At 42.0% G+C, this 21,546-nt stretch overlaps 3 protein-coding genes across 9 annotated transcripts in view; 2 read left to right on the forward strand and 1 right to left on the reverse strand.

Annotated features, from left to right (window-relative positions):
- The first annotated feature begins 1,321 nt into the window (after window positions 1-1,321).
- unkl (unk like zinc finger) lies at window positions 1,322-15,729 on the forward strand. 2 transcript variants are annotated; one of them, XM_086054873.1, is made up of 14 exons: window positions 1,322-1,470; window positions 3,039-3,248; window positions 4,002-4,178; window positions 4,394-4,527; window positions 4,623-4,758; window positions 5,013-5,130; window positions 5,233-5,317; window positions 5,904-6,058; window positions 6,911-7,088; window positions 7,168-7,257; window positions 7,637-7,867; window positions 8,537-8,721; window positions 9,079-9,336; window positions 9,416-9,724. In XM_086054873.1, the coding sequence occupies exons 1-14, from the start codon at window positions 1,406-1,408 to the stop codon at window positions 9,569-9,571; spliced, it is 2,178 nt and encodes a 725-aa protein (XP_085910999.1). In that variant the 5' UTR covers window positions 1,322-1,405; the 3' UTR covers window positions 9,572-9,724. The 2 variants fall into 2 exon arrangements, with proteins under 2 accessions (XP_085910999.1, XP_085910998.1); XM_086054872.1 differs by having other exon boundaries at window positions 9,079-15,729.
- A 598-nt stretch (window positions 15,730-16,327) lies between these two features.
- igfals (insulin-like growth factor binding protein, acid labile subunit) lies at window positions 16,328-18,858 on the reverse strand. The gene is made up of 2 exons (XM_086054881.1): window positions 18,284-18,858; window positions 16,328-18,224 (listed from the first exon to the last, which is right to left on the reverse strand). Exon 2 carries the CDS (start codon window positions 18,217-18,219, stop codon window positions 16,483-16,485), a length of 1,737 nt encoding a protein of 578 aa, XP_085911007.1. The 5' UTR covers window positions 18,220-18,224; window positions 18,284-18,858; the 3' UTR covers window positions 16,328-16,482.
- Window positions 18,859-19,334: 476 nt separating this feature from the next.
- The window catches only part of mrtfbb (myocardin related transcription factor Bb), a 42,705-nt gene continuing 40,493 nt past the window's right edge, over window positions 19,335-21,546 (forward strand). For 5 of the 6 annotated variants that reach the window (XM_086054878.1, XM_086054880.1, XM_086054877.1 and 2 more), the window contains exon 1: window positions 19,335-20,347. The gene's annotated coding sequence lies outside the window, so the exon portion shown is untranslated. The remainder of the gene's footprint in view (window positions 20,348-21,546) is intronic. The other variant, XM_086054874.1, reaches the window with a different exon arrangement.

A 21,546-nucleotide genomic window follows, 5' to 3' on the forward strand; every position in this document is an offset into this window, starting at 1 on the left:
GGGCAAGTGTAGTTGACCGTGTTTCGTAATTTTCCAGACCATGCTGGGCCTCGCTGGGCGTTGTGGCGGATTGAGCATGTTTTCTTTTTAAGATATTGGCCAAAAAAAACCCCCACAATCTTCATGTACCAATGCCAGTCTCGTTGGACGACTTGTCATTGCATCAAAGCACTCAACATCAAAGTTGAAAAATTGAAAGAGCACTAAATTTGTTTGTTTTGACTTAAGAAATGTGAGTCTAGTGTGGCTACTTTAAATAAACGCTTGGCACTTTTGCTCAATCATTTGCATGCAGGACAAAAAAGGGAAATTACAAAAGGAAGACTTTTTCCGCTTACATAACAACAGTATTTAGACAATTTGTAATGGGTGTGCTGGTGGTGGGGTGGTGTTCTTGGAGGGGGAGGGGGGGGGGGCGTGCCAAAGCAATTACAAGAGCCTGGTCACGGTCTGATGCATAATTACAAGGCAGGACACTTGGTGCACCTCAGTGGCTGAATAATGGATTCAAAGTATAATTGCATTTGTAAATTTAAATCCCTTAATAGAGGAGGGGAAAGAAAAAAATAGAATTACAGAAAGGGAAAGGAAAAATACGACAATGAAACCATGTAATGATGTCAAAGTGAGAAAGTAAAAACTAAAAGTTGATGCTCAGATGATGACTGAATACAGCATCCTTTCATCTTTTTTTTTGGAGGAACAATCCCAATTTTAGAAGAAGAAATTTGTAATCTTATGACAATAAAGTTGTAATTTTAGGGTTTATATTTTACAGAAATTAAATTAAAATATTATGGGGGGAGTTCAGTGGTTTAATGAGAATAATATAATACAACAAGAATAAAGTTGGAATATCAAAGACAAGATTTGGAATATTTATAAAATGATACAATTTAGTTGTACTTGAATGAGGAACTTGTAATCTTCTGAGAATAAAGTTGTCAATTCTATAAAATAAAAAAAATAAAAAAGTTGTAAGTACAAATTCGTAAATGATAGATTTTGACTATTAAAAGAAATCAATTGCAACAATAAAGTCATAATTACAGGAATAAAGTAAAATAAAAACCAAAAATGCAACATAAAATTAGGAGAGTAAAGTTGGAATATTAAAGGAAAAAGCCACAACATTAAGTTAACCCTACCCCCCAAAAAAATCTTGATTTCAGGTGTAACAGTATGAGGATGAAATTCTCGTTTTATAAGTATGAAGTCATAATATCATCCTACAACAAAATCATCATGTAACATTTAACCCCCCCCCCCCCCCCCCCCTCAAAAAAAAAAGAGCGGATGTATATCTTCTGGTCACCACTGGGTGACACGCTTCGTCTGGGACCAGCATGCGCTGTGTTGGAGCAACAGATCAACGCGCATGCGCACTTGATTGTTTTGACTGAAAATGCCGTCGGTTTCGAAAACGGCGGCCAATGCGTCTCCTCAAACCGAGAAACCGACCCACTATACGTGAGTACAGCACCGCCGCCGTGTCTCTCCCGCGCGTGCTCTGCGGCTCGCGGGACGTGTGCCTCGTCCTCGCTTTGTTCCAACTCTTTGCGTGTGTGCGTGCGTTTACGATTGCTGCTTTCCCAGGGCTTTGTGACTGCCCCCAAAAAACTGCGACTGAACGGGCTTGAGACGACAGCCCTTTCGTGTTCCCTGACGTGGCGGCCTTTGGCGAGATAGTTAAAAAAAATAAATACATAAAAAACGTCGAGGTGCTCTTTCGCGCCGTCAACTTTGGAAGCTAATCGTGGTTTAGCCAGGAGCTGCTAGCTCGCCACCCCCCTGTCTGCTTGTCAACAGCTCGGCCTTTATTTTTGTGTTCCCCTCGCTCTCTCCCTTCTCGCTACGTGCTTAAATTGACGTACGCTCAAGGAATTCCCACTAGGCTTGCGTCGGAATGTGCGCGTATTACGCTACGTGAATAGCGGGTTGACGCTAGTGACCCAAAATACGGCCAGGGCTCATCTTTCCCAACATTAATTGAGCCATGGCATGCGATTTACAAAGAAAACAAATGCACGGCACACCACCAAACAAGAATGTCAAGTGGTAAAAGTATGAGTGGTAACTGAAGATGCCTTGTGCATTCATCTCTTTGATTATGTCATCAATTTATTAAAGCCTTGATGGCCTTGAACTTTTTAAGCCGTGATCAAGGCAGAATTCATGCGTTTTAGGGCATTTCGAGACACACAGAATAGTGTGTTCTACAACAGTATAAAAATCAAAGCTGCTAAAAGACTCGAAACAAGTTTCACTAGAAAGCAAATTTGTCTCACTCAGACAAGTTTCACTAGAAAAACAATCTTTTTCTGTTCTTTAGTAATCAATAGTAGAACATGGTTTCACCCAGAAAGTCAGTTACCGATCACGGTGACGAAAACAAGCTTTTTGTGACGAGAATCATGTCAAACAAAACAATAACTTCGATTGTGACATCTACAACATCGATGGCCTTTTTACATGGTGTTCACCATTCATTACTTAAACCGCGTCAGTTTGTCTCACAATTACGACTTACTTTTTATCCTATCTACCGCTTGAATTTCACAAATAAGCTATGTCTGACATATTTAATTTTAACCATTTGTATTGCTAATTTAGTTTGCACTGGTATTCAACAGGTATCAGGAACTTGAAACAGAATGTAGATTTTTTTTTTTTTTTAATTGTGGTACCTCTACAATGTTTGCACAGTAATGTTGTGTACAGTTGTTGACTGCTCTAGCTGCACTACAAGGCTAGAGATATCAGATGTAAAACAAAATGTTTGCAATAGTATTAGTACACTTTACACAGGTCTGATTGTCTGGATTGGATTGGCAGATATTTTTTACGTTAACTTTTATGCAAAATAGGTAATTGACAGTGTGCTGTATACTTTTTTATAGAATAACCGAAAATGTCTATATGGTGGTATATCGATTTTTTTTTTTCGATCTCACCCAGCGCTACCCACTTTAGCCTTGTTTTTTTTGTGTCAATTAATAAATATAGTGTTACCGGGCTTGTCCTTTCTACCCTTTCAGCTACTTGAAGGAGTTCAGGACCGAGCAGTGCCCGCTGTTCCTGCAGCACAAGTGCACGCAGCACAGACCATTTACGTGCTTCCACTGGCACTTTCTCAACCAGAGGCGGAGGAGACCCATCCGCCGGAGGGACGGCACCTTCAACTACAGCCCCGACGTCTACTGCACCAAATACGACGAGACCACAGGCATTTGCCCCGATGGAGACGAGTAGGTGGACAGTTGGGATGCTCGTTTGCATGCCGGCGATACTTTAAAGATGCTGTTAGCTCTGCCAAGAAAATTTGTTTATGTGGAACAGTCTGTTCAGAGTTTTTATGGTTTGCTTTAATGGGGAGCGGCGATGTGAAGTCGGGGCCAGCAAGGCTATCTTTGCCTGCATTTCGACGTTCTAATACAGTGGTGCCTTAACGTACAAATGCGGCTAATTATTTTGTTATCATCAGATATTATCTCCCGCTGAAAGAAACCCATAATGAAATGAAGTTGGAATTGTAGCAGGCAAAAAGAATTCTCTGAAAATAGAGTCGTTTTTTGGGATTATCGGTGGAACATTAGTTTGTATCATTTCTTAGCCTTTAGCTCATGGCTTTGTCACCATTCATGCAGCCATTCTTTCATTCATTTGTTCACCACTGTAACAAATTCAGTGCCGGAGTCAAACTTCATTTGTACAGTCTATTTGTTTTGAACAAAACAATTGGGGGGGGGGGGGGGGGGGGGACAAGCTCCCGCCATCTCTACTCCACCCCTGACAATGGCAGCTATTTTTATATGGCCTTACCTGTTGCCATAGCAACTGTTGCTAGTCTGGATACATGGTGAAGTCGGTGCATGCATGAAGTTAATAATGCAATATATTTGGCATTGGGATCACAGCGGACAGTTTTTGTTGTATTATTATTTTTTTTATTATTTTGTCTGTTGGAAAAAAAAAAAAAAAATTGTCCCCACCTCTGTCAGTTGTCCTTATTTACACCGGACCACGGGCGACACGGAGCGCAAGTACCACCTCCGCTATTACAAGACGGGCACCTGCATCCACGAGACAGACGCCCGGGGGCACTGCGTGAAGAACGGCCTCCACTGCGCGTTTGCCCACGGCCCGCATGATCTCAGACCTCCCGTCTATGATATCAGGTGAAAACCGAAACTGACAATAACTAGTTTTGCTCGGGGTGTCTTTTCTTATAAACAGTTCAGCTCACAAGTTTCACCTTAGAAACTAAAAAAAAAAAAAAAAAAAAACTAACTACTCAAAATTTCTTTTAACCATTCTTTAAAAAAATATTTGAACAAGCATGTTGTATTTTGACATTGTAAATCATAAGAACGATAATGAAATGTGACAACAGAGAGGTTCAAGCACAAGAGGCGCTCCAGAATGGACAGCTGGGCTCCGGCGAAGGTATTCCCGACCTGCAGCCCGGCGTGTTAGCCAGCCAAGCCATGATCGAGAAGACCCTGACGGAGGACCCCCGGTGGCAAGGTGCAGGACGCCGGTTCATTTCAAGCACCGTTAACTTGGCAAATGCTCTTTAATGAGAGCGTAAGATGAGACTTGTGGTGTCTTTTTTTCCGCAGACACCAACTTTGTTTTAGCAAATTACAAAACGGAGCAGTGCACAAAGCCGCCCAGATTGTGCAGACAGGGCTACGCTTGTCCGCACTACCACAACAGTCGAGACCGCAGACGCAATCCACGCAAGTACAAGTACAGGTGAGCAATACAAAAAAAAAACGAAAAAACGAATACTTTTAAGCAAAACAAAACACCATCTTACCTGACTTGCCACGGTCACGTAGGTCTTACACCTTATATTGCTTGCTATCATGGATTGAAAAAATCATTTTGGAGTTTGATTTTTGACTTGAACTACTGCAATAAATTCATCCTTCCGCGATATAATTCGAATGTGTCGATGTGTCTGGATGTGAGAGGCAAATCTTTGCCATTGTAATATCACCCAACAGGTCGACTCCGTGCCCCAGCGTGAAACACGGCGACGAATGGGGCGAGCCTTCCAAGTGTGAGAGCGCCGACGCTTGCCAGTATTGTCACTCGCGCACGGAGCAGCAGTTTCACCCAGAGGTGGCTATCAACTTCATCCTTTATCAACACAACATGCAAGTCTGACGTTAATATGTAACGTTGCTCATTTTTTCTCCCCCCCCCCCCCAACTCCACTCCGAGATCTACAAATCCACTAAGTGCAACGACATGCGGCAAACCGGCTACTGTCCCCGGGGGCCCTTTTGTGCCTTTGCACACGTAGAAAGTGAGTCATACAAGACACTTTTACAAACAAGTAATAAAAGGAGACAATTTTACACAAAGTATCATAAAAGTTAGAATAAACAGTTACTGGAATGGCACTGAGTAGCGTGCAGATCTCAGTCAAGGTCAAATTGTGAACAAAACAAAAACAAACAACGGTTGCACGCGCTCCGTTTGTGCTAGTTTGTCTGTGGGTGAATTCCGGTTTCATAGAGGATGAGGCGTGATGACAAGATGTCAAAAAACGAAATCCCAGAGTCAGCGGTTTTGTCCAGGCCCTCCCTCCCCATCCCCTCGATGTTTCATGGAATTCCCCACTGTAGATTTTGCGTTAACTGAACTGACCAACCACGGAAATTGACCCAAACAAGCCTTTGTGTATAAATGTATAAAAGTGGTGCCATTTTGTCACAAGTATAAATTCTAACCCTGATATGTATTTAAAATGAATCAATGTTGGTGTGAACGCTTTTCTGTTGATATGAGCCCTGAAATTGGCTGGCAACCAGTCCCGGAGTGCAGCCCCGCCCCTCACCTAAAGTCAGCTGAGATAGGGGGCCGTCTCATTCCGTCATGTCTGCCCTCAGGAATCCCCTCCACCGAGGACACCATGAGCTCGTTGCTAACGGCCATACATTCCGGTTCGCATTCCCAGCCGGGCTCTCAGCAGTATTCCGAGTGTCCGGTCGGCGAGTGGACGACGGCCGGCGGCTCCGGCGCCAGCAACGGACAAGTGGCGAATGTATGTACAGTCCGGATATTGACTTTAAGTACTTAGGAATGATGCAATACATTAACACACCACCGCAAAACTGCAACAGCGATGATAAACAGTTGAACAAATACCTCTCCAACAGTGTCAATAAAGCGAGCGTCATTATTGTTGATGCAGCTCTTGCCTGTCTTAAATGTGCAGCATAACGCTTGCTCGTCGCGATCTGATCAAATGTTTCAACTTGGTCGTGCTTTTGTACGCTTTGAAGCTCGTTATGAAAAATCTGTCGGCCTTAAAAGACTGCAGTGTTCACATTTGGCCTTTGCAAGATAAACGTGACTCTTTCGTCATCTCGGTGTGTTTGAAGGCATTTAGATTAAAAAAATAAGTCATTTTGATTGCCACAATGAGAGAGAGCTATTGTTTTACAATATAACTGTAAAGCATCATACTGGGAGCTATTTTGATGCAATGTTATTTAAAGTGTGGGGGGGGGGCATTGATAAATTACCCTATTTCCTCAAATGTCCGCACCACCAATAAATGCTCCAGTAATTGCCATTCGTGGGAACAAATAAAAACCAGTTATAGACACTCCTTTTTTCACCTGTGCAAGAAGAATTATGTTTGTCTTTTTAGTCGTGACCATAAAACTTACTATTACTCTTTTGAGACAGTGATTTCCAAACAGTCGTGTTTCATTTCGGATTATCGTGTGTGCTGCAGTAAAGTCGAAATGTACATGAAAATAGTATTAAAAAAAAAAAAAAAAAAAAACCCGAAGATATTTTCAAATAACAGCATGAGATGCTGTACTTGCCACTACTGCATGGGGGGAATTAAAACATGCGCTCTGTGTGTCCCCTCGCCCCCGTTCAGGCACAAAACAGCGTCTTCTGCGCAGTCAACCCTCTGGCATCGAGCTTCACCTCCAGCATAACGTCCAGCTTGGCCTCCAGCATAGGCTCGGACAGCTCCTCCCCGACCACCTTGTCCACCATGAACGCAAAAGCCACTCCCTTTTATCCCGGGAGCAACACGGTTGAGTCGGTCATAGGTAAGAGGATGTCCAACATTCCTTTTTTTTTTTTTAAACTGGAAATCCTTTTAAACTTGTTATTTTTTCCCCCACTCAGGATCTGCTCTGGACCTCAACTTTAGTGACATCAACGTCGCGTCGCTTGATAAGGAGCTAGAAGAACAAGACAACAGTGTTGGACTGGAAAGTAAGGATGCAGAAATTTTAAAAAGTATGAAGTCCCAGATGTGACATGGGCGGTAAAAATAAATAAACTGGCCACGATATAATAATAATATGCACACGAAATGCTAAGTGGATGGATGGCTGAAGACAGGAAGCTCTAGCAGCAGATATATAACATGACGGCCATCACATTTTCTCACAAATATGCGCACCCATTTCCTTACCCAGATTTTGGAGTTGTTCATCGGAATGATATGAAACATGAATTTGTATTTCGTGTGCACATTTGTGGCCTGACGTATTTTTTTCCCCTAATGCCATATCTACCGCCAACATAAAGTTCACCCACAAGGTAGTTTGACTCAAAAGCAACCACTCAATGGCACGGCGCCGCCCTTCAGGTCAAAGAATGCTCGGCGGCTCCGCCCCGGTCAACATTCCCGGCTCGCTGGCGCGCTCGTCCTCCTTCAACTCCTCCTCGTCGCTGTCCACCTCGCCGATGAGCTCGCTGTCGCAGTCGCAGTCCCTGCTGTCCGCCGCGCTGTCGCATCACAACCACGCCGCGAACATGTTGGCCAAGCAGGAGCACGGCCTGCTGGGAACGCCCTCGTCTTCTTCCCAGAACTCCTTAGGTCGGTAGAAACACTAGACATACTACATGTCATAATAATAAATGTATTATTATTATTATTATTATTATTATTATTACATGCAGTTCTGTGAAAACACATATTTGTCCGCTTCCAAATGAGACGATGTGGTGTGGCATTAAACGGGCGGTTTGTGGATGAAACTCCTACAGTACGAAAGCGGTACTTCCATTTATTAGCTTTAAATGGGATTTAGCAGGCACTTACTTTTTCACATAGAGCCTCAGTGGCTTGGATTGATTTATTTATTTATTTTTTGCCTTGATGTATATGGAAAAAAAGGGAATGAATAATTGTTCACAGCCACCGTACATTGTATCAAGGAAAACACGAGGACATTTGATGAAAGTTGATTATTATTGTAAATGACAGCACTGGAATTTCCCTCAGATTTATTTACTAAAAGGAATTATGCTGTCATCTAAACATATCTTAGAAAATTATTTATTTGCACTGCTAGTCAGTGTTTTAATATTCTGGCATTGACTCCTGTCAACGTAAAACTTTTTGCATGGAAATCAATAGAGCCAGCAATAGCTTCCCATGGATATCAACTGAAGAATTTCCATATTTTTAGCCGTTAGTATTATAGCAGTCGTGATCGAAATACACATTTCAAACGTGTTTGTTGCCATTTTCCACCCGGTCCAGGCTTGAACGGCGCCAGCAGCATTTGGGACTTTGTGAGCGGCAGCTTCTCACCGAGTCCGTCTCCGGTCTTCAGCAGCCTGACGTCGACGGCGGGCAGCGGCGACGTTTCACGTCTCTTTCGGGAACTGGATGAGGCCAAGAGGAAGATCAAACAGTGGGAGGAGGCCTGGCATCAGGTCAAACAGGTACGCTTTCCAAAAGGGATGAAGTACTTGCACGTCTTTTATAACCATCCTAACAAACAAACACGTCATGTTCTAGGGAAAGTTCAGTGCAGGAGTTAGGATCATTGTAACCGAGCTGCTAAATTCATAGAAACCCAAAAGGATTTACACGATTCTCAACAACAGTTGACACACACAAAAAAAAAAATATCGACATCTCTAGGAATTATATGTTTGTTTTTTTTTGTTTTTTATTTACTCTAGCTGCCTATGTGCTGATTTGACCATTGTTGGTGACAGAACCGTCGCATTTTTGAATGATCGAAAATTTGACGGCAAAAAATAGCCAGCATCCAAATACCATCAATGTGCCCGTAGGCGTGCGAAACGTGTAAGAAAGACGCCCACGAAGCCAAGGAACAAGCCAAGGCGGCCGAGGCGGAGCGGCAGCTGGCCGAGCAGAAACGGGACGAGACGGAGCGCAAGCTGAAGGACCTGCGGGGCGACTTTGACGCTCTGTGCCGGGCACCGGCAACGCCGCTGCTGCGCAGCTACGGCGAGCTGGACCAGCTGCCCCTGTCCAAGCTGCACTCGCTCAAGAACCAGCTGCGCAACGACCTGGACCTTATAGACAGGGTAAGAAAAGCGCGGCACACGCCCGAGTGCGGTTGTAACCCAACTATGTCACATTTGTCTCCTCTCCCCCCCCAAACAGGTCATATATCTGCTTCAGTCAAAGAAATGTGTAGTTTGCCAAAAGCACGACCGATGCATTGTGCTGCAGCCGTGCCAACATTACGTTCTATGCGAGAGCTGCGCGCCCAGCAAAGCCGAATGTCCCTACTGTCAAACGAAAATACTCAAGTGGTGATGTACGCTCACACGCGCGAGAGGTACTTTGTAGAAAAACGACTATTAGATATCAAATTTTGTATATTTCATACAACAATTCAATGTAGAATGAAATTGTGCTTGACTCTTATCAATATATATCACTTTGAATCGTGTACAGGGGATTCGGATGTTTAGGTTTTGCTCATTTTTACGTGGCCAACAATTTCAGTGAACAGCTACAATTAAGCGACCATAACTAAACACAGGTGCATCCCAATAAGGTAACCCTAAACCAATGAAATATTTTGTGATTTTAGTTTTTGCAATATTCATTATGTATCAGGAAATTAGTATATTATAGAATATTAATAATGAGAAATTTTTCTGCAATATTCTAATCTGTTGAGATGCACCTGTAATTTAATTTCAAAAGCCCTGTTAAGAGTTTTATGAACAAATCCAAAGTGAGTTTTTTTCCTGACAGAATTGAATGTGTCCGGGATCTTCGCCATTGTTATCAGATGCACTCAAGTCATCATTGCCGAAACATTTCTTAAAAGACAATGAGGAGGAGATCCCCTCAAACTATTTTGTATTCAAGACAAGCTCGCCACATTTTATTGACTGTTACGGTCAAAATAATCCACCGCAGTGCACGAGAAGGCCAAATGACTGCGGCGATGTCACAACTAAAATGGGCAACAATTAGACATCCACTTTTCCTTTCGTTAAAGAGGAACATGTATTCAATTGTCAAAAATCCACTTGTGTCTGGGAGAACATATGATATTCAACACTATGCAGAGTGAATCTTTGATGTAACAAAACAAAACATTATTTGTATTGCAAAATTGTCAAGTGTTTTCAGGTATTAGCGCCGAATGTTCCTTTTTAAGTAAAAAAAAACAAACAAACAAAAAAATTAGTTTATGAATGCAGCCAGTCAAGCAATTATTCTGACCAATTTCCTGAAGATTTCTTAATTAAAGCACTTTGTTCACATGGGACTATTAAAAGGGTATGTAGACATTTTGTTTAAGCTGCTCTGTAGCTATTTTTTTGTTGTTGTTTTTTTTTTTGTTTTTTTTTAACTACCGGTAGTCATACTTTTTATAAATATACCTATAAATATACATATAAGATGATGCTTTTGTGTGTACTGTGAAACATAAATGGAACATTTCATGTTTCCTGTTGTTAAATCATGGCATGACTCTGCATATTAAGATTTAATAGGAAAATAAAAGTATTTAATAGTTTCTACTTTCATAGTTAGATTTATAAATAAACAAAAGAAAATCAATCAAATAAGTGCAAATTTATGATGCATTTTAGGCATAACCAGCAGCTGTAATATGTGGAAAGCGCACACACACGCTACACATTGTTCAATCAGTTACTTTTGTTTTTTGTAACGATTTATATGGAGGAGCATGTATTGTTTGTTTTTTTGTTTTTTTCTGTGTGTTTAGGAAACTAGCCTCTAGAACATATCGGCCTCCAACTCTAAAGTGCCTTAAGCTCAAATTGTAGAAGCAGAAAAGCTAGTTTTTGGTGAAATGTGTAAAACGAAAAAAAAAAAAAAAAAAAAGTTGACAAAAACACCATGACCATATGTATATTCGGCTCAATTTTGTTATTATAATTTTGGGAAGGGAGGGGGTGTAACATTACCAGTGCCTGCGTCCTTATCGTTGGCCGCGGTGCTCTTCCCGTGCAGCTTCGCTCTTTTGAGATTATCTTTTTTTTCCTTTCCTGGCCGTATGCAAACAAAGGGCACATGCATTTGTTCCAAAAAGTTCTTAGGACAATTTCCGTGATTTAACGTAATGGAGTCCGTCGAAAATGACCTTCTACTGTGTTAATGAATCGCTCTCGCTTTATAGGAAGTGTGTCTCCAGGTACAGTTGATTTAGCTACATTCCCAGACGTGATGGTAAAGCAAGGCAGTGGGAAAAAAAATATCGCGGAAGACGTTTGCTTAGAAGAAGTGGCCGTCGCAGCAAAGATTAAATATGGACAAGTGGGGTACACACATACTGATTAACTTTTTTTTTTTTTTTTTTTGGAGTGACCCCACACATGGCGAGGGGAATTATTTTTTTGTGTTTTCTGCTGTTTTGATCAGATCAGGGAAGGACCCCACATCACATGATAATCGCTCAGGATAATCTTTTATTACAAACGTCGAATTATTGCGTCTTGCCACCCCAGTAGTCGGTACGTGTGTACCCCGCTTAAGCCAATGGCTAGCAATCTGTCAATCACAAATCCCGACAAATGGGACCAGCCACTGTTTTAGAACAAGAGACTAATGCTGCCTTCCGGAAAACTGGGAAGTCGGGCATTTTGGAATTCCAACGACCTCTCCTTCACCGCGATGCCGTAGTCGGTGATTATGCGTTATTTATTGGGTCTTTTATATACCGCATGTTTAGCGGTATTATTTTCCTACGCCATTGCCGTTACCTGATTTAGTTTGTAAATCAGAAAACACCCTAGCTTGAACCTTTTGTCAAATGGAGAAATGTGAAAGGCTGCCAGATTGATACAAACTTCTGAAATAACACATTTGCCCAAAACTACCTTTCGTTATATGTTATTAATTGACGTCTCGATCCGGATGAAGCTAAGTGGAATAGAAAATGGACGGATAAATATTAATCTACAGGATGTAAGGATCAATATGGAACAGTTTATTTCTATTCATCTCTGAAAATATTTAAATATTTAAATGATCACACACACACAAGCTTTTAAGTCATTATGTCCTCTTCAAGTTATTCTGTAAAAAGAAAAAAAAAATAAGATCAAGGTTGGCCAAAGATAGTTTCTATTTTGTCCGGACTTTAGTTTACATTCCAACACGCTGACGTGAAGACCCAAACTTAAATATCTAAGCTTGCCTTTCCGACTTCCCAGCAGCCCCGAACGCAGTGCTAAATCTTAGGAACTTTTGTTTTTTTTATAGTCAAGCGACAAGTGATGTTATCTTAAGAATGAATGACGGCGTGGCAAGTTACACGCACTCATTTATATACAGTTTGTATTTTAACATGTGACACAAAAAGCCGTTCTGCTGTCGAGCCATATGAAAATTGACTATAATCATGAAAAATTTACTGTAATCGTGTCAAACTGCCACACTGTATTTCAATTGAATCCTTTGATGTTGTTAAAAGCGTATTAATGACTACTGTAAAAAGTATTCATATAGTTCCGTCTTATAGTTTTCTTTTAAATAATTTGAATCACATTTTTAATATGTTAAGATTTTTGTAACATCCCCTGCAATGATGTCGCAGACCTATACTGCTGTAAATTGGGTTTGTTTACGTGTTTTTATTTTATTTTATTTTTTTAGCTGTTTAATTTGACTGTGTCCTTTGGTCTTCATCATTCTGCCTGTAAAAAAAACAAAAATAACGATGTCTCATGCAAAATTTAGAGAAACCAACCAAAGTGATGTTTCCAGAAGCTGTCCACATTTTCCTAAAGATTTTCCCTTTTTAAAACGGATCTCCACGTGTCGCTGGGAATGCCTCGCGGGACATGGAGTTCCGTTTTTGAGGGCCTTTATTATTTCACTTTGAAGCTAAATAACAGGACTCTGCTGATGGCTTTTGCTTGTAACGCACTTGAGCCCATGTTTGTTGCAGTTTTACCAAAGACCTGTACTTTGTACTTTCAGTTTGAAGTTTTTCTTTCACTAACAAATGGAAGTTAATAAAAGGCTAAGGAAAACAATCACCTACAACCTTAAATAGTAAATTACCAGTAATAAATTACGTCTTTTTCTCGGAGTTGACATAAAAATACGGACAAATCCCGACTAGTAGTGTTTTTACGACCGATTAAAGGGTTGTTTTAAAGACAGTGAAGGAATTGAATGTGCCCCTGAAGTGGCCATATCGGCTTCACTTTTCTGAAGTTTTCTTTACTCGAAAAGGTTTAAAAGGTTTATACAGTGGACGTTTTATTCATTTATATACCGTTTATGATACTGTACAGTGCTTTTGATTCAGCATCTGGAAAGTGAGGTTATCTGTGGCAGATACAGACTTAATTCATCACAACAAAACAATCCAAAAAGTCCACTTAGTGAGCACAACACTTTGACTTTTTGTGCCTTTTTATGATTGGATTTGTGTTATCCTGAGAGATAAAATGGTCATATTTCCCTGAATTAAGATAAAAAAAAATCTTGTGCCTTAGATGAGTCAAGTGGACGATGATCATAACCTTCTTTGTATTTAGACCACTTTATCTAAAAGGTTTAAAAGTGGCGTATTGTTGATCCTTTTTAAAAGTGGCGGAGAGTAGACCCTTTTCCCTAAAAGTGAAAACCTCCTGCGCATAGTACACCACTTGGTTTAAGCCAGCAGAGGTGCTGGTGATCCACTCTCAACTAAAAAAATGCCAACTGTGGATTTTTTTTTTTAATCGATAATGAATGCATTGTTAATTTTCCCCTGAAAACTACACAGCATTCTGTGAATGTTAACAAAGGGCAGCCTGGCTAAGTGCTTGAAAGCAACACTGTTGATAGTCACAACAGCGAACGCTAGCAAAGCTCTCGTCCATGTTGGGACTCAGCTCTTCCAGGCAATGTTATTATAGTTCACGTTCTATACTTCTCCTAAAGAACTATTAAAAAAAAACTAGATGTGATCAATATTTTACCCATAACACGACGACAGAGAGTTTGCAGACCGGCTTGCTAACCATGCTAAGCACTAACATGAAGCTGTTACAAGCTGTTAGCTCCTGCGTCCTCCAGATTATATTACTGTCGTTTGCGTCTATATTGCTCAATCGGACAGTGACACCAGAGTTCATAACTTTATGAGATTTTCCCTGTAACTTGACACAATGGCTGAGAGTATGTGGAATGCAAACAGAGGCTATCTCGCCAACCATGCTAAGTGCTAAGACAGCATGAATAGCTAGCTCTACATTAGCGCAACAACAGACCTGTCAACAACTGCCAGAAAAGTCTTTAGTAGCATGTCTCTATAGTTAAAACATTCTGACTAGATAGCCTAGCTGGTTCGTGAGTGTTGTGCTATTTCCCTACTCTTGTTAGCGTTCCTCGGGTCAGTCTACTGGCGATTTTAGCTCCGATTGGTATGGAGCGATTTTTCACTGCGCCATTTAATTGACATTTTGTTCATTTTGTTTGTTAATTAAGGCGTAAGTGAAGCTAATGCTAATAAGTGGCCAGACATTTGTTTGTAAAGGGTCTATTTTTCCGTCACGGTCTGTATTTGCCATCCCGTTCAAGAACGTAAAAGGACCGCAATATTCAGTCATTAAGGACACAATTTAGATAACTCTGGCACCAAATGGGAAACAAATCGCACCAAACAGGAAGAATCTTGTAAATGAACTGTACACGGCATACTTTTGAAAATGTTTTGCATTCTAGTTGTTGTATTTGTCGTCGTATTTGAATTATATGAACATGCGAGCCTGAAGATTTATGCAATCTTGTACACGTTTAATGACGTTGAGTGTGAAGTTGGAATTGAAAATGACTTTGCTAGTGCGACTGTTGTGGAAAGTAAAAAAGAATCTGAATGTGGAACCGGCTGTTCCATGTACTGTAGACATGTTGTTGTTATTATTATTATTATTATGATCATCAACATTTTGAAGCCCTGAAATATTGAATGTATTGTTCGAAATTAGATATTCAATGAAGAGGTCACTGGAATATTATTACTACGGAGCGCAGTTCATTCATTTTGATGTAGCATCTAGTTGTAAACTGCTATTCAATAAAAACAAATGTATTAGCACTAAATTAAAGGTGTTTTTTCCTGGTTAATGCAGTGCTTGAATGAAAACTGGATTTAATGGGATTATACCTGTCAGTGGGTTTGAATATTTTTTTTGTGAAGATATGTTGGAATTCAAGATGATAATCACAAGAATTTTACTGTCGGTATCTTGATTCTGTGTTGTGAACACAAACATACCGTATAGGTGCAAGTCTTAGAGTACAACCAGATTTTTTTTTTTTCTGTTATTATTTTTTATTTCTACATTAAAGATTGTGTACTGCATATTTTCTATAGTGTATGACTAGTTTAACACTTGTTAAATTGTTACACTACAGTGTTGTAATGGTTTACAGAGTTCACAAGATTATTTTTTATCATCTTGACAATTAAATAAATTTTTCATCTGCTACGTGTGATTTTTTTTTTCCCCCAATCAATTGAAGTCATGATCGTAGTCCTTAAAAGGGAAATTTAATTATTCAACACACTTGATTCATTTTTAAAATTTCTCCATGTATTAAGTACTTTATTTCTATCACTCGAATTATATACATTTATATTTAAAAACAAGTATATGCACTTTATCATTCTTAGGCACGCACATAAAACATTCTAGGCCCTAAAAAATAACGTTTGAATCCTTAGTTTCTGATGATTAATCAGTGAAGTTTATCGTACTCCCACCAGATGGCAGCCTAATTGCACTGTGCACGGGTTAAAATTACAAGGCCTATAAAGGGACAATGTGTAGATATTTTTGATTTTTCAATGACCATTCATTTTAAAAACACACTATTCATTTCAACAAAATGCCAAAAAAATATGCTCCATCACATCAACGTAATTATTTCTGTATAATCGTCGGTGAAATAATCTCTAATTATATTACATATGGCGTGCCTGCCCTACAGGAGGCTGCCAGACCCCCAGAAGCTCTCTTGTGGGTTCATTGGAACTGTTGTGATGTTGTTGATGGTGGTGGTCTTAAGACAAAAAAAGGGTGGGAGTACAGTTTTTGATGCATTTATTGCACACTCCAGCTCATACAGCGCAAACTATTTTAAGGTAAACACATTGTCACTAACATGTACGCGCGTGTGACATTATTTGTCATCACTGATGAGATTTGGTTCACTACGTGGAATCACACTTGCGACTTGCGTCAATGTACGGCTGCTCTGCACGTTTGGAAGAGTTCCGTGTCAATATCTCGCAGGTCCTGACCTGCCAGGCGTGCGGGGCTAGCGCACGTTATGTTGTTGTATATGGTGATGGTGCTGTCGGGCTCTTCGCCCTCGGCGTGGGTCTCCACTCGCCGAGGCACCGCGTACGGATTCCTCAGGCTGTACGACCTCAGCGAGATGGCACCGCAGTCACATTTCCAGCGGTTTCCAGACAACAGAAGCCTCTCCATATTCTCCGAGAAATCCGGGACAAGACTCGTCAAGGCGTTTGCCCTCAGGTCGAGGTAGCGCAGCCTTGGGAGGACATTCTTGGTGCCGTTGTGCGGGAACTGCCGGCATTCGTTGTTGGACAGCAGCAAGTACTCCAAATTCTTGAGACCGGAGAATGTGTGGCTGTTGAGAATGTCCAACTTGTTGAAACTCAAATCCAATCCCAGTAAGCCCACCAGGTTTGCGAAGCTTTGGCGTTCCACGGCAGAAATGTTGTTGTGCTGCAGGAAAAGTCTCCGTAGACTTGACAGCCCCGTGAATGCTTGACTGGTGATTTTTGTCAGACAGCCCTTGTCCAGGTGAAGGCTGTGCAGCTTTGAGAGACCTTTGAATATCTGATTTGGTAGACTATGGAAGCAACTTCCCGACAGGTTGATGACAGCCACATGGGAGAGTCCTGCGAAGCTACCCACTTGTGCCTCCTGAACTTGGTTGTGCTCGAGCTCGAGAACCTCCAGATGTCCGAGGCCTTCAAAAATCCTCTCGCCCAGGGCGCGGATTCTGTTGTAGCTGAGACGCAGTTCCTCTAGGAACTGCAGATCACGGAACGTCCGGGGCCTAATTCCGGCGATGGAGTTGTTGGAAAGACGCAGCACAAGAAGATTGTGCAAGCCCAAGAAGGTGTCCTCGTGGAGGGTGGTCAGTTTGTTGTTGGTGAGGTCCAGCCATCGGAGAGCTCTCATGCCTACAAAGGCTCTCGGCACCACCGTGGCAATCTGATTCCGTGCCAGGTAAAGCTTCCGCAGTTTCACGAGTTTCACGAACACGTTGGTCTTGATGACTTTGAGGAAATTTCCCGTTAGATCCAATTCTTTAAGCTCGCCGAGATTTTGGAAGAGCGGCGTCTGCAGGTAGGCGATTCGGTTTCCCGCGAGGACCAGTTCCCTCAGACCCTGCAGGTCTTGGAAAATGTTCTCGGGCAAGACCGCTATCGAGTTCCAGCCCAAGTTGAGAAGCCACATGTTCACGAGTCCGGAAAAGAGCCTCTCCTCGATGCGAGCGAGCTGGTTGTTGTGCAGACTGATGGAGGCGAGGTTGGGCGTGTTGTGGAAGACGGTACCTGGTAACGCGCGCAGGCGGTTGCGCTCGAGGTGAATGTGAGCCAGCGACCCAAGTCCCCGGAAAGCCTGAGCGTCCACGGTCGCTAGCTGGCCGCTCTGCAAATTCAGGAAGTCCAGATTGCTGAGATCCTTGAACGAGGCCGCCGGCAACGCCGCGAAAAGGTTGCCGTCCAGCCAGAGAGAGTGCGTCGCTCTCGGCATGTCCGTCGGGACTTGGGTAAAGTTGCGGACGCTGCAGTAGACGTTGAGTTCCAGGCTGTAGTCATCGTGCAGACAGGCGCATCCCTTGGAACACTGAATAGGTTCTTCTGTTGTCGGGCTGGGATCCGGCGACGCCGCTGATGTTCCCAGTACCCACAACGAGAACAACGCAAGGGTTTGCATCCCAGCTGTGGACAAAGTGTCTGGTTAAACACAGCACAGGGACTCTGTCAGAGAAACGGCTTACCTTAAACCTGGAACGTCTCGCTTGTAGGAGCGCAGTGTGCGAGCAGCGGAACGACTCAACCTTATGCAATCGTTTGTATGCTGAATGACTGCAAAGGTAAGCCCCGACCAATTTTTTTTCGAAGGAGTTGTGTTCAGTTAACCCAGTTCCTTCCATCTGGTCTCCGGTGGTCACACCGACTAACCCCTTCAAATCCACACCCTCTCCGAGAACAAGAGAGGCTCACATCTTTTCTCTCGTATCTACTTGCATGTGACATCATTTGTCATTAAACGGACATTTTCCTGTCCTCGGTCCTGTCACCAAGACGACTAAACAAATAGATTTCTCGTGCGTTATCGTTTTCCAAAGTGAGTTGGAACCTCTCCTAAAACGGATGTTCACATGGTCTCTGTTTTGAGAGAGTTTGGCATTGTCAATGCCGTTGTCTGTTTTAGGACAATGCCATTGTCCACCCATTCGGTGCCTTAGTGTGGACGGCTTTTGGCGCTGACTAAAGTGCTGTCACTGAGTGCATTTGCTGTACATTGTCAATGATATACTCTAGGGCAGACAGGAGTTCAGATCAACCCTGTCGCAATGGACTAACTCAAGCGACTGTATACATTGTCCATTCACAAAAAAAAAAAAAATGTAGTCACTGTGATGGTAATTCACAATATTCTCTTATTTTTTTTTCTTTGCACAAGAGACTAGATGACATTGGAGGTCCAGAGGTCAGTTTCCTAATCTGTGATTATAATGGCTAACTTTTTGTTTGCTCTTTTCCTCTGTATCGGGGCTTGCTTTAGACAGCCATGAACCGGCGATGCTCTCGAGGACAAGGCGACCGCTTTTAGATAACACACGCCTGTGCGTTTGGAACACACGAACTTCATTGATTGACCGACACCGTGGCGAGAATGTCGTCAGATTGATGCGGGCAGTCATTAGTAAGGCATGTGAAAAATCTGGCGTTTTTTGTGACGCCACGGTCACAAAGTTTGCAGAATTTGTTGGGGAAGTACTGGAGTTATGAATAGAATAAAGCGCTAAACCTTTTTTTTTTTTTTTTTTTCCTTCTTCACCAACTCCCTAGTCAATTCTTGCAAGATAATTTTCCATTCTAGCCTGAAAACAGCCTCGCTACGACTGCTCTCTCTTTGTTTGTTTTGCGTTTATGAGTTTAGGCTGTTCTCCAAGTACATGTTGCTAAGAGCAAAATCACCTTTGAAACCACGCGACATTTCCCCTTAGCGTGTAAATACGCCGCACAAACAAGCATTGCCGGTACATGTCATGCCATGAGCTTTATTTTTTTGTGAATTAACCCATCAAAATGCAATAGTGGAACCTCAATCACTGCTCAAAACGTGCGTATCGACAGACAGACCGTCAACGCCGCCATGCGCTGGCAAATCGCTAGACCGAAATTTGATCAGGTGCAACTCCGCAGTTCCCTTGGAAAAACTGGAGTGTCCAGAGGTGAGCAGGTGTGCTAAGCGGCCTTTCACCCCCTGCATGTGATCCCAGTGCTCTTAAATGTGGTGCCCGCTCGAAAGCCTTTGACAGCCAAGCACCCCGCAAACCTTCCCAGGGGCTATTAATAGTACCCCAAACACATCTCGAGAGGCCAAAGCAACATCTTGGAGGGAGCTGCAAGTCAGCCACACTTCGTTAATTGATCGTGACGCAATGTGACAGGGTCCAATTATACCAAACAAACTGCTGACACATCCTCTTTCAAGGTTCCTAACAGGGCGCAATGAACTAGCTTGCGCAACGCACGTAAGAATTCCTCGTCACGAGGCATAATGTGGAATATTCAGGTACTGTCATACTTATTGTTTTTGATTGATGTATTTGATTTATGTGTATGGTTTAGGTTTAAACCGATAAACCATTTCATGCTTGAGGTCGTTAATCCCGTGTTTTTGGGGTCTGGTCTTCTAACCGATTTAATTCACAGAAGATTATCGCCGCTGGATTGTAACGCTCTGTGGCGCAGCGAAATGGCCAGACAACAGACAATCTTCATATTTCTGCGTGGGTCCGAGCGGCCAAAAAGAAGTTCCTCTTCAGCAGGTAAGAATGCAAGCATTATTGGATTTATTGATGGAAATTGTGTTTGACAATTGAAATCCTTCAACTTCTTTCCTCTGATGCAGTCTTTTTTATAGTTTTTAGAGTATGATACAAGTGATACAAGGCTCCATGAACCCAAATTTTCGGTGCCATTTTACCTGCAACTACCCTGAATTAACAACATTGGTAATTACCAAATCAGTCATGAAAAAAAAAATGTAATGGCTAATCTGCTAGCATGTACAAGCTCTTCAACCGAAAGAACACTTTTCATGCTAAAATGTAGTCTTTGTCCTTATCCTTGAAATTTCAAATGTACGGTATAACCCGCCCAAAACAGATAACTCACTCGAAAGAGTCTGCATTAAATCCCTTCATGATAAATGATCTAATACAGTGTTACCACACATTTATTCTTTACGGTAGTTGAGCACGAAACGAATAACTTTTCTAGTTTATGAATGGCAACAGGTGGACGCTCTGGTTAGTTGTATCCTCTGCCATCTAGTGGAAGATCTTTTAAGTGTCCTGCCAGTGAAATGCATTTTGCGAATGGGTGCTCCAAGTTGTAATTCACCAGCATCACAACTAGGTAGCGCAACTCTACTATTTGTGCCTTCATGCACTGGTCATGCGACATTCCGATGAGCGTGCCCGTCTAGTTAACTGTTGACTGTATCTCTTGTGTGGGTCTCATTAGAGGCGAGGTACAAGTGTGTCATTGGAAGGTGGTAAGAATATTATGATGAGTGTTAACAGTCAGTTGCCCGGGGCTTCTGTTCCACATTGAGGGTAGTGGGGTGAATAAATATAGACAGAAGTGTAGGTCAATAAGAAGGGAGAGGAGAGGAAAAAAAAAAAAACCTAACTATGCCTGTGGGATGATTGAAATATTTTTAATAGTTCCATTTTCTGGACAGGGAATGAAGCATTGCCATTTTAACATGGTCTCTGACATTCTTTGCGTGAAAGAATTAAAGCCAATTGTACATCCACTCATCACACAGTGGTTGAAAGCACTTTTTTTGGGGGGGGGGGGCTTTGGCGTTGTGACTAAGCAAGCGGCTACTCATTGTTGCCAAATGTGCAAAGCAACTCAATTTTGGGGTTGTTTTGTACAGAATGTCTACATTTTTGGGGGTTGTTTTATACAAATCAACCCAAATTTTTATGACATGTCAGAAAAACAATGTCAATAT

This window comes from Filicampus tigris, chromosome 16, assembly GCF_054856515.1.
Source record: "Filicampus tigris isolate MCC_2025a chromosome 16, RoL_Ftig_1.0, whole genome shotgun sequence".
NCBI classification, from domain to species: domain Eukaryota; kingdom Metazoa; phylum Chordata; class Actinopteri; order Syngnathiformes; family Syngnathidae; genus Filicampus; species Filicampus tigris.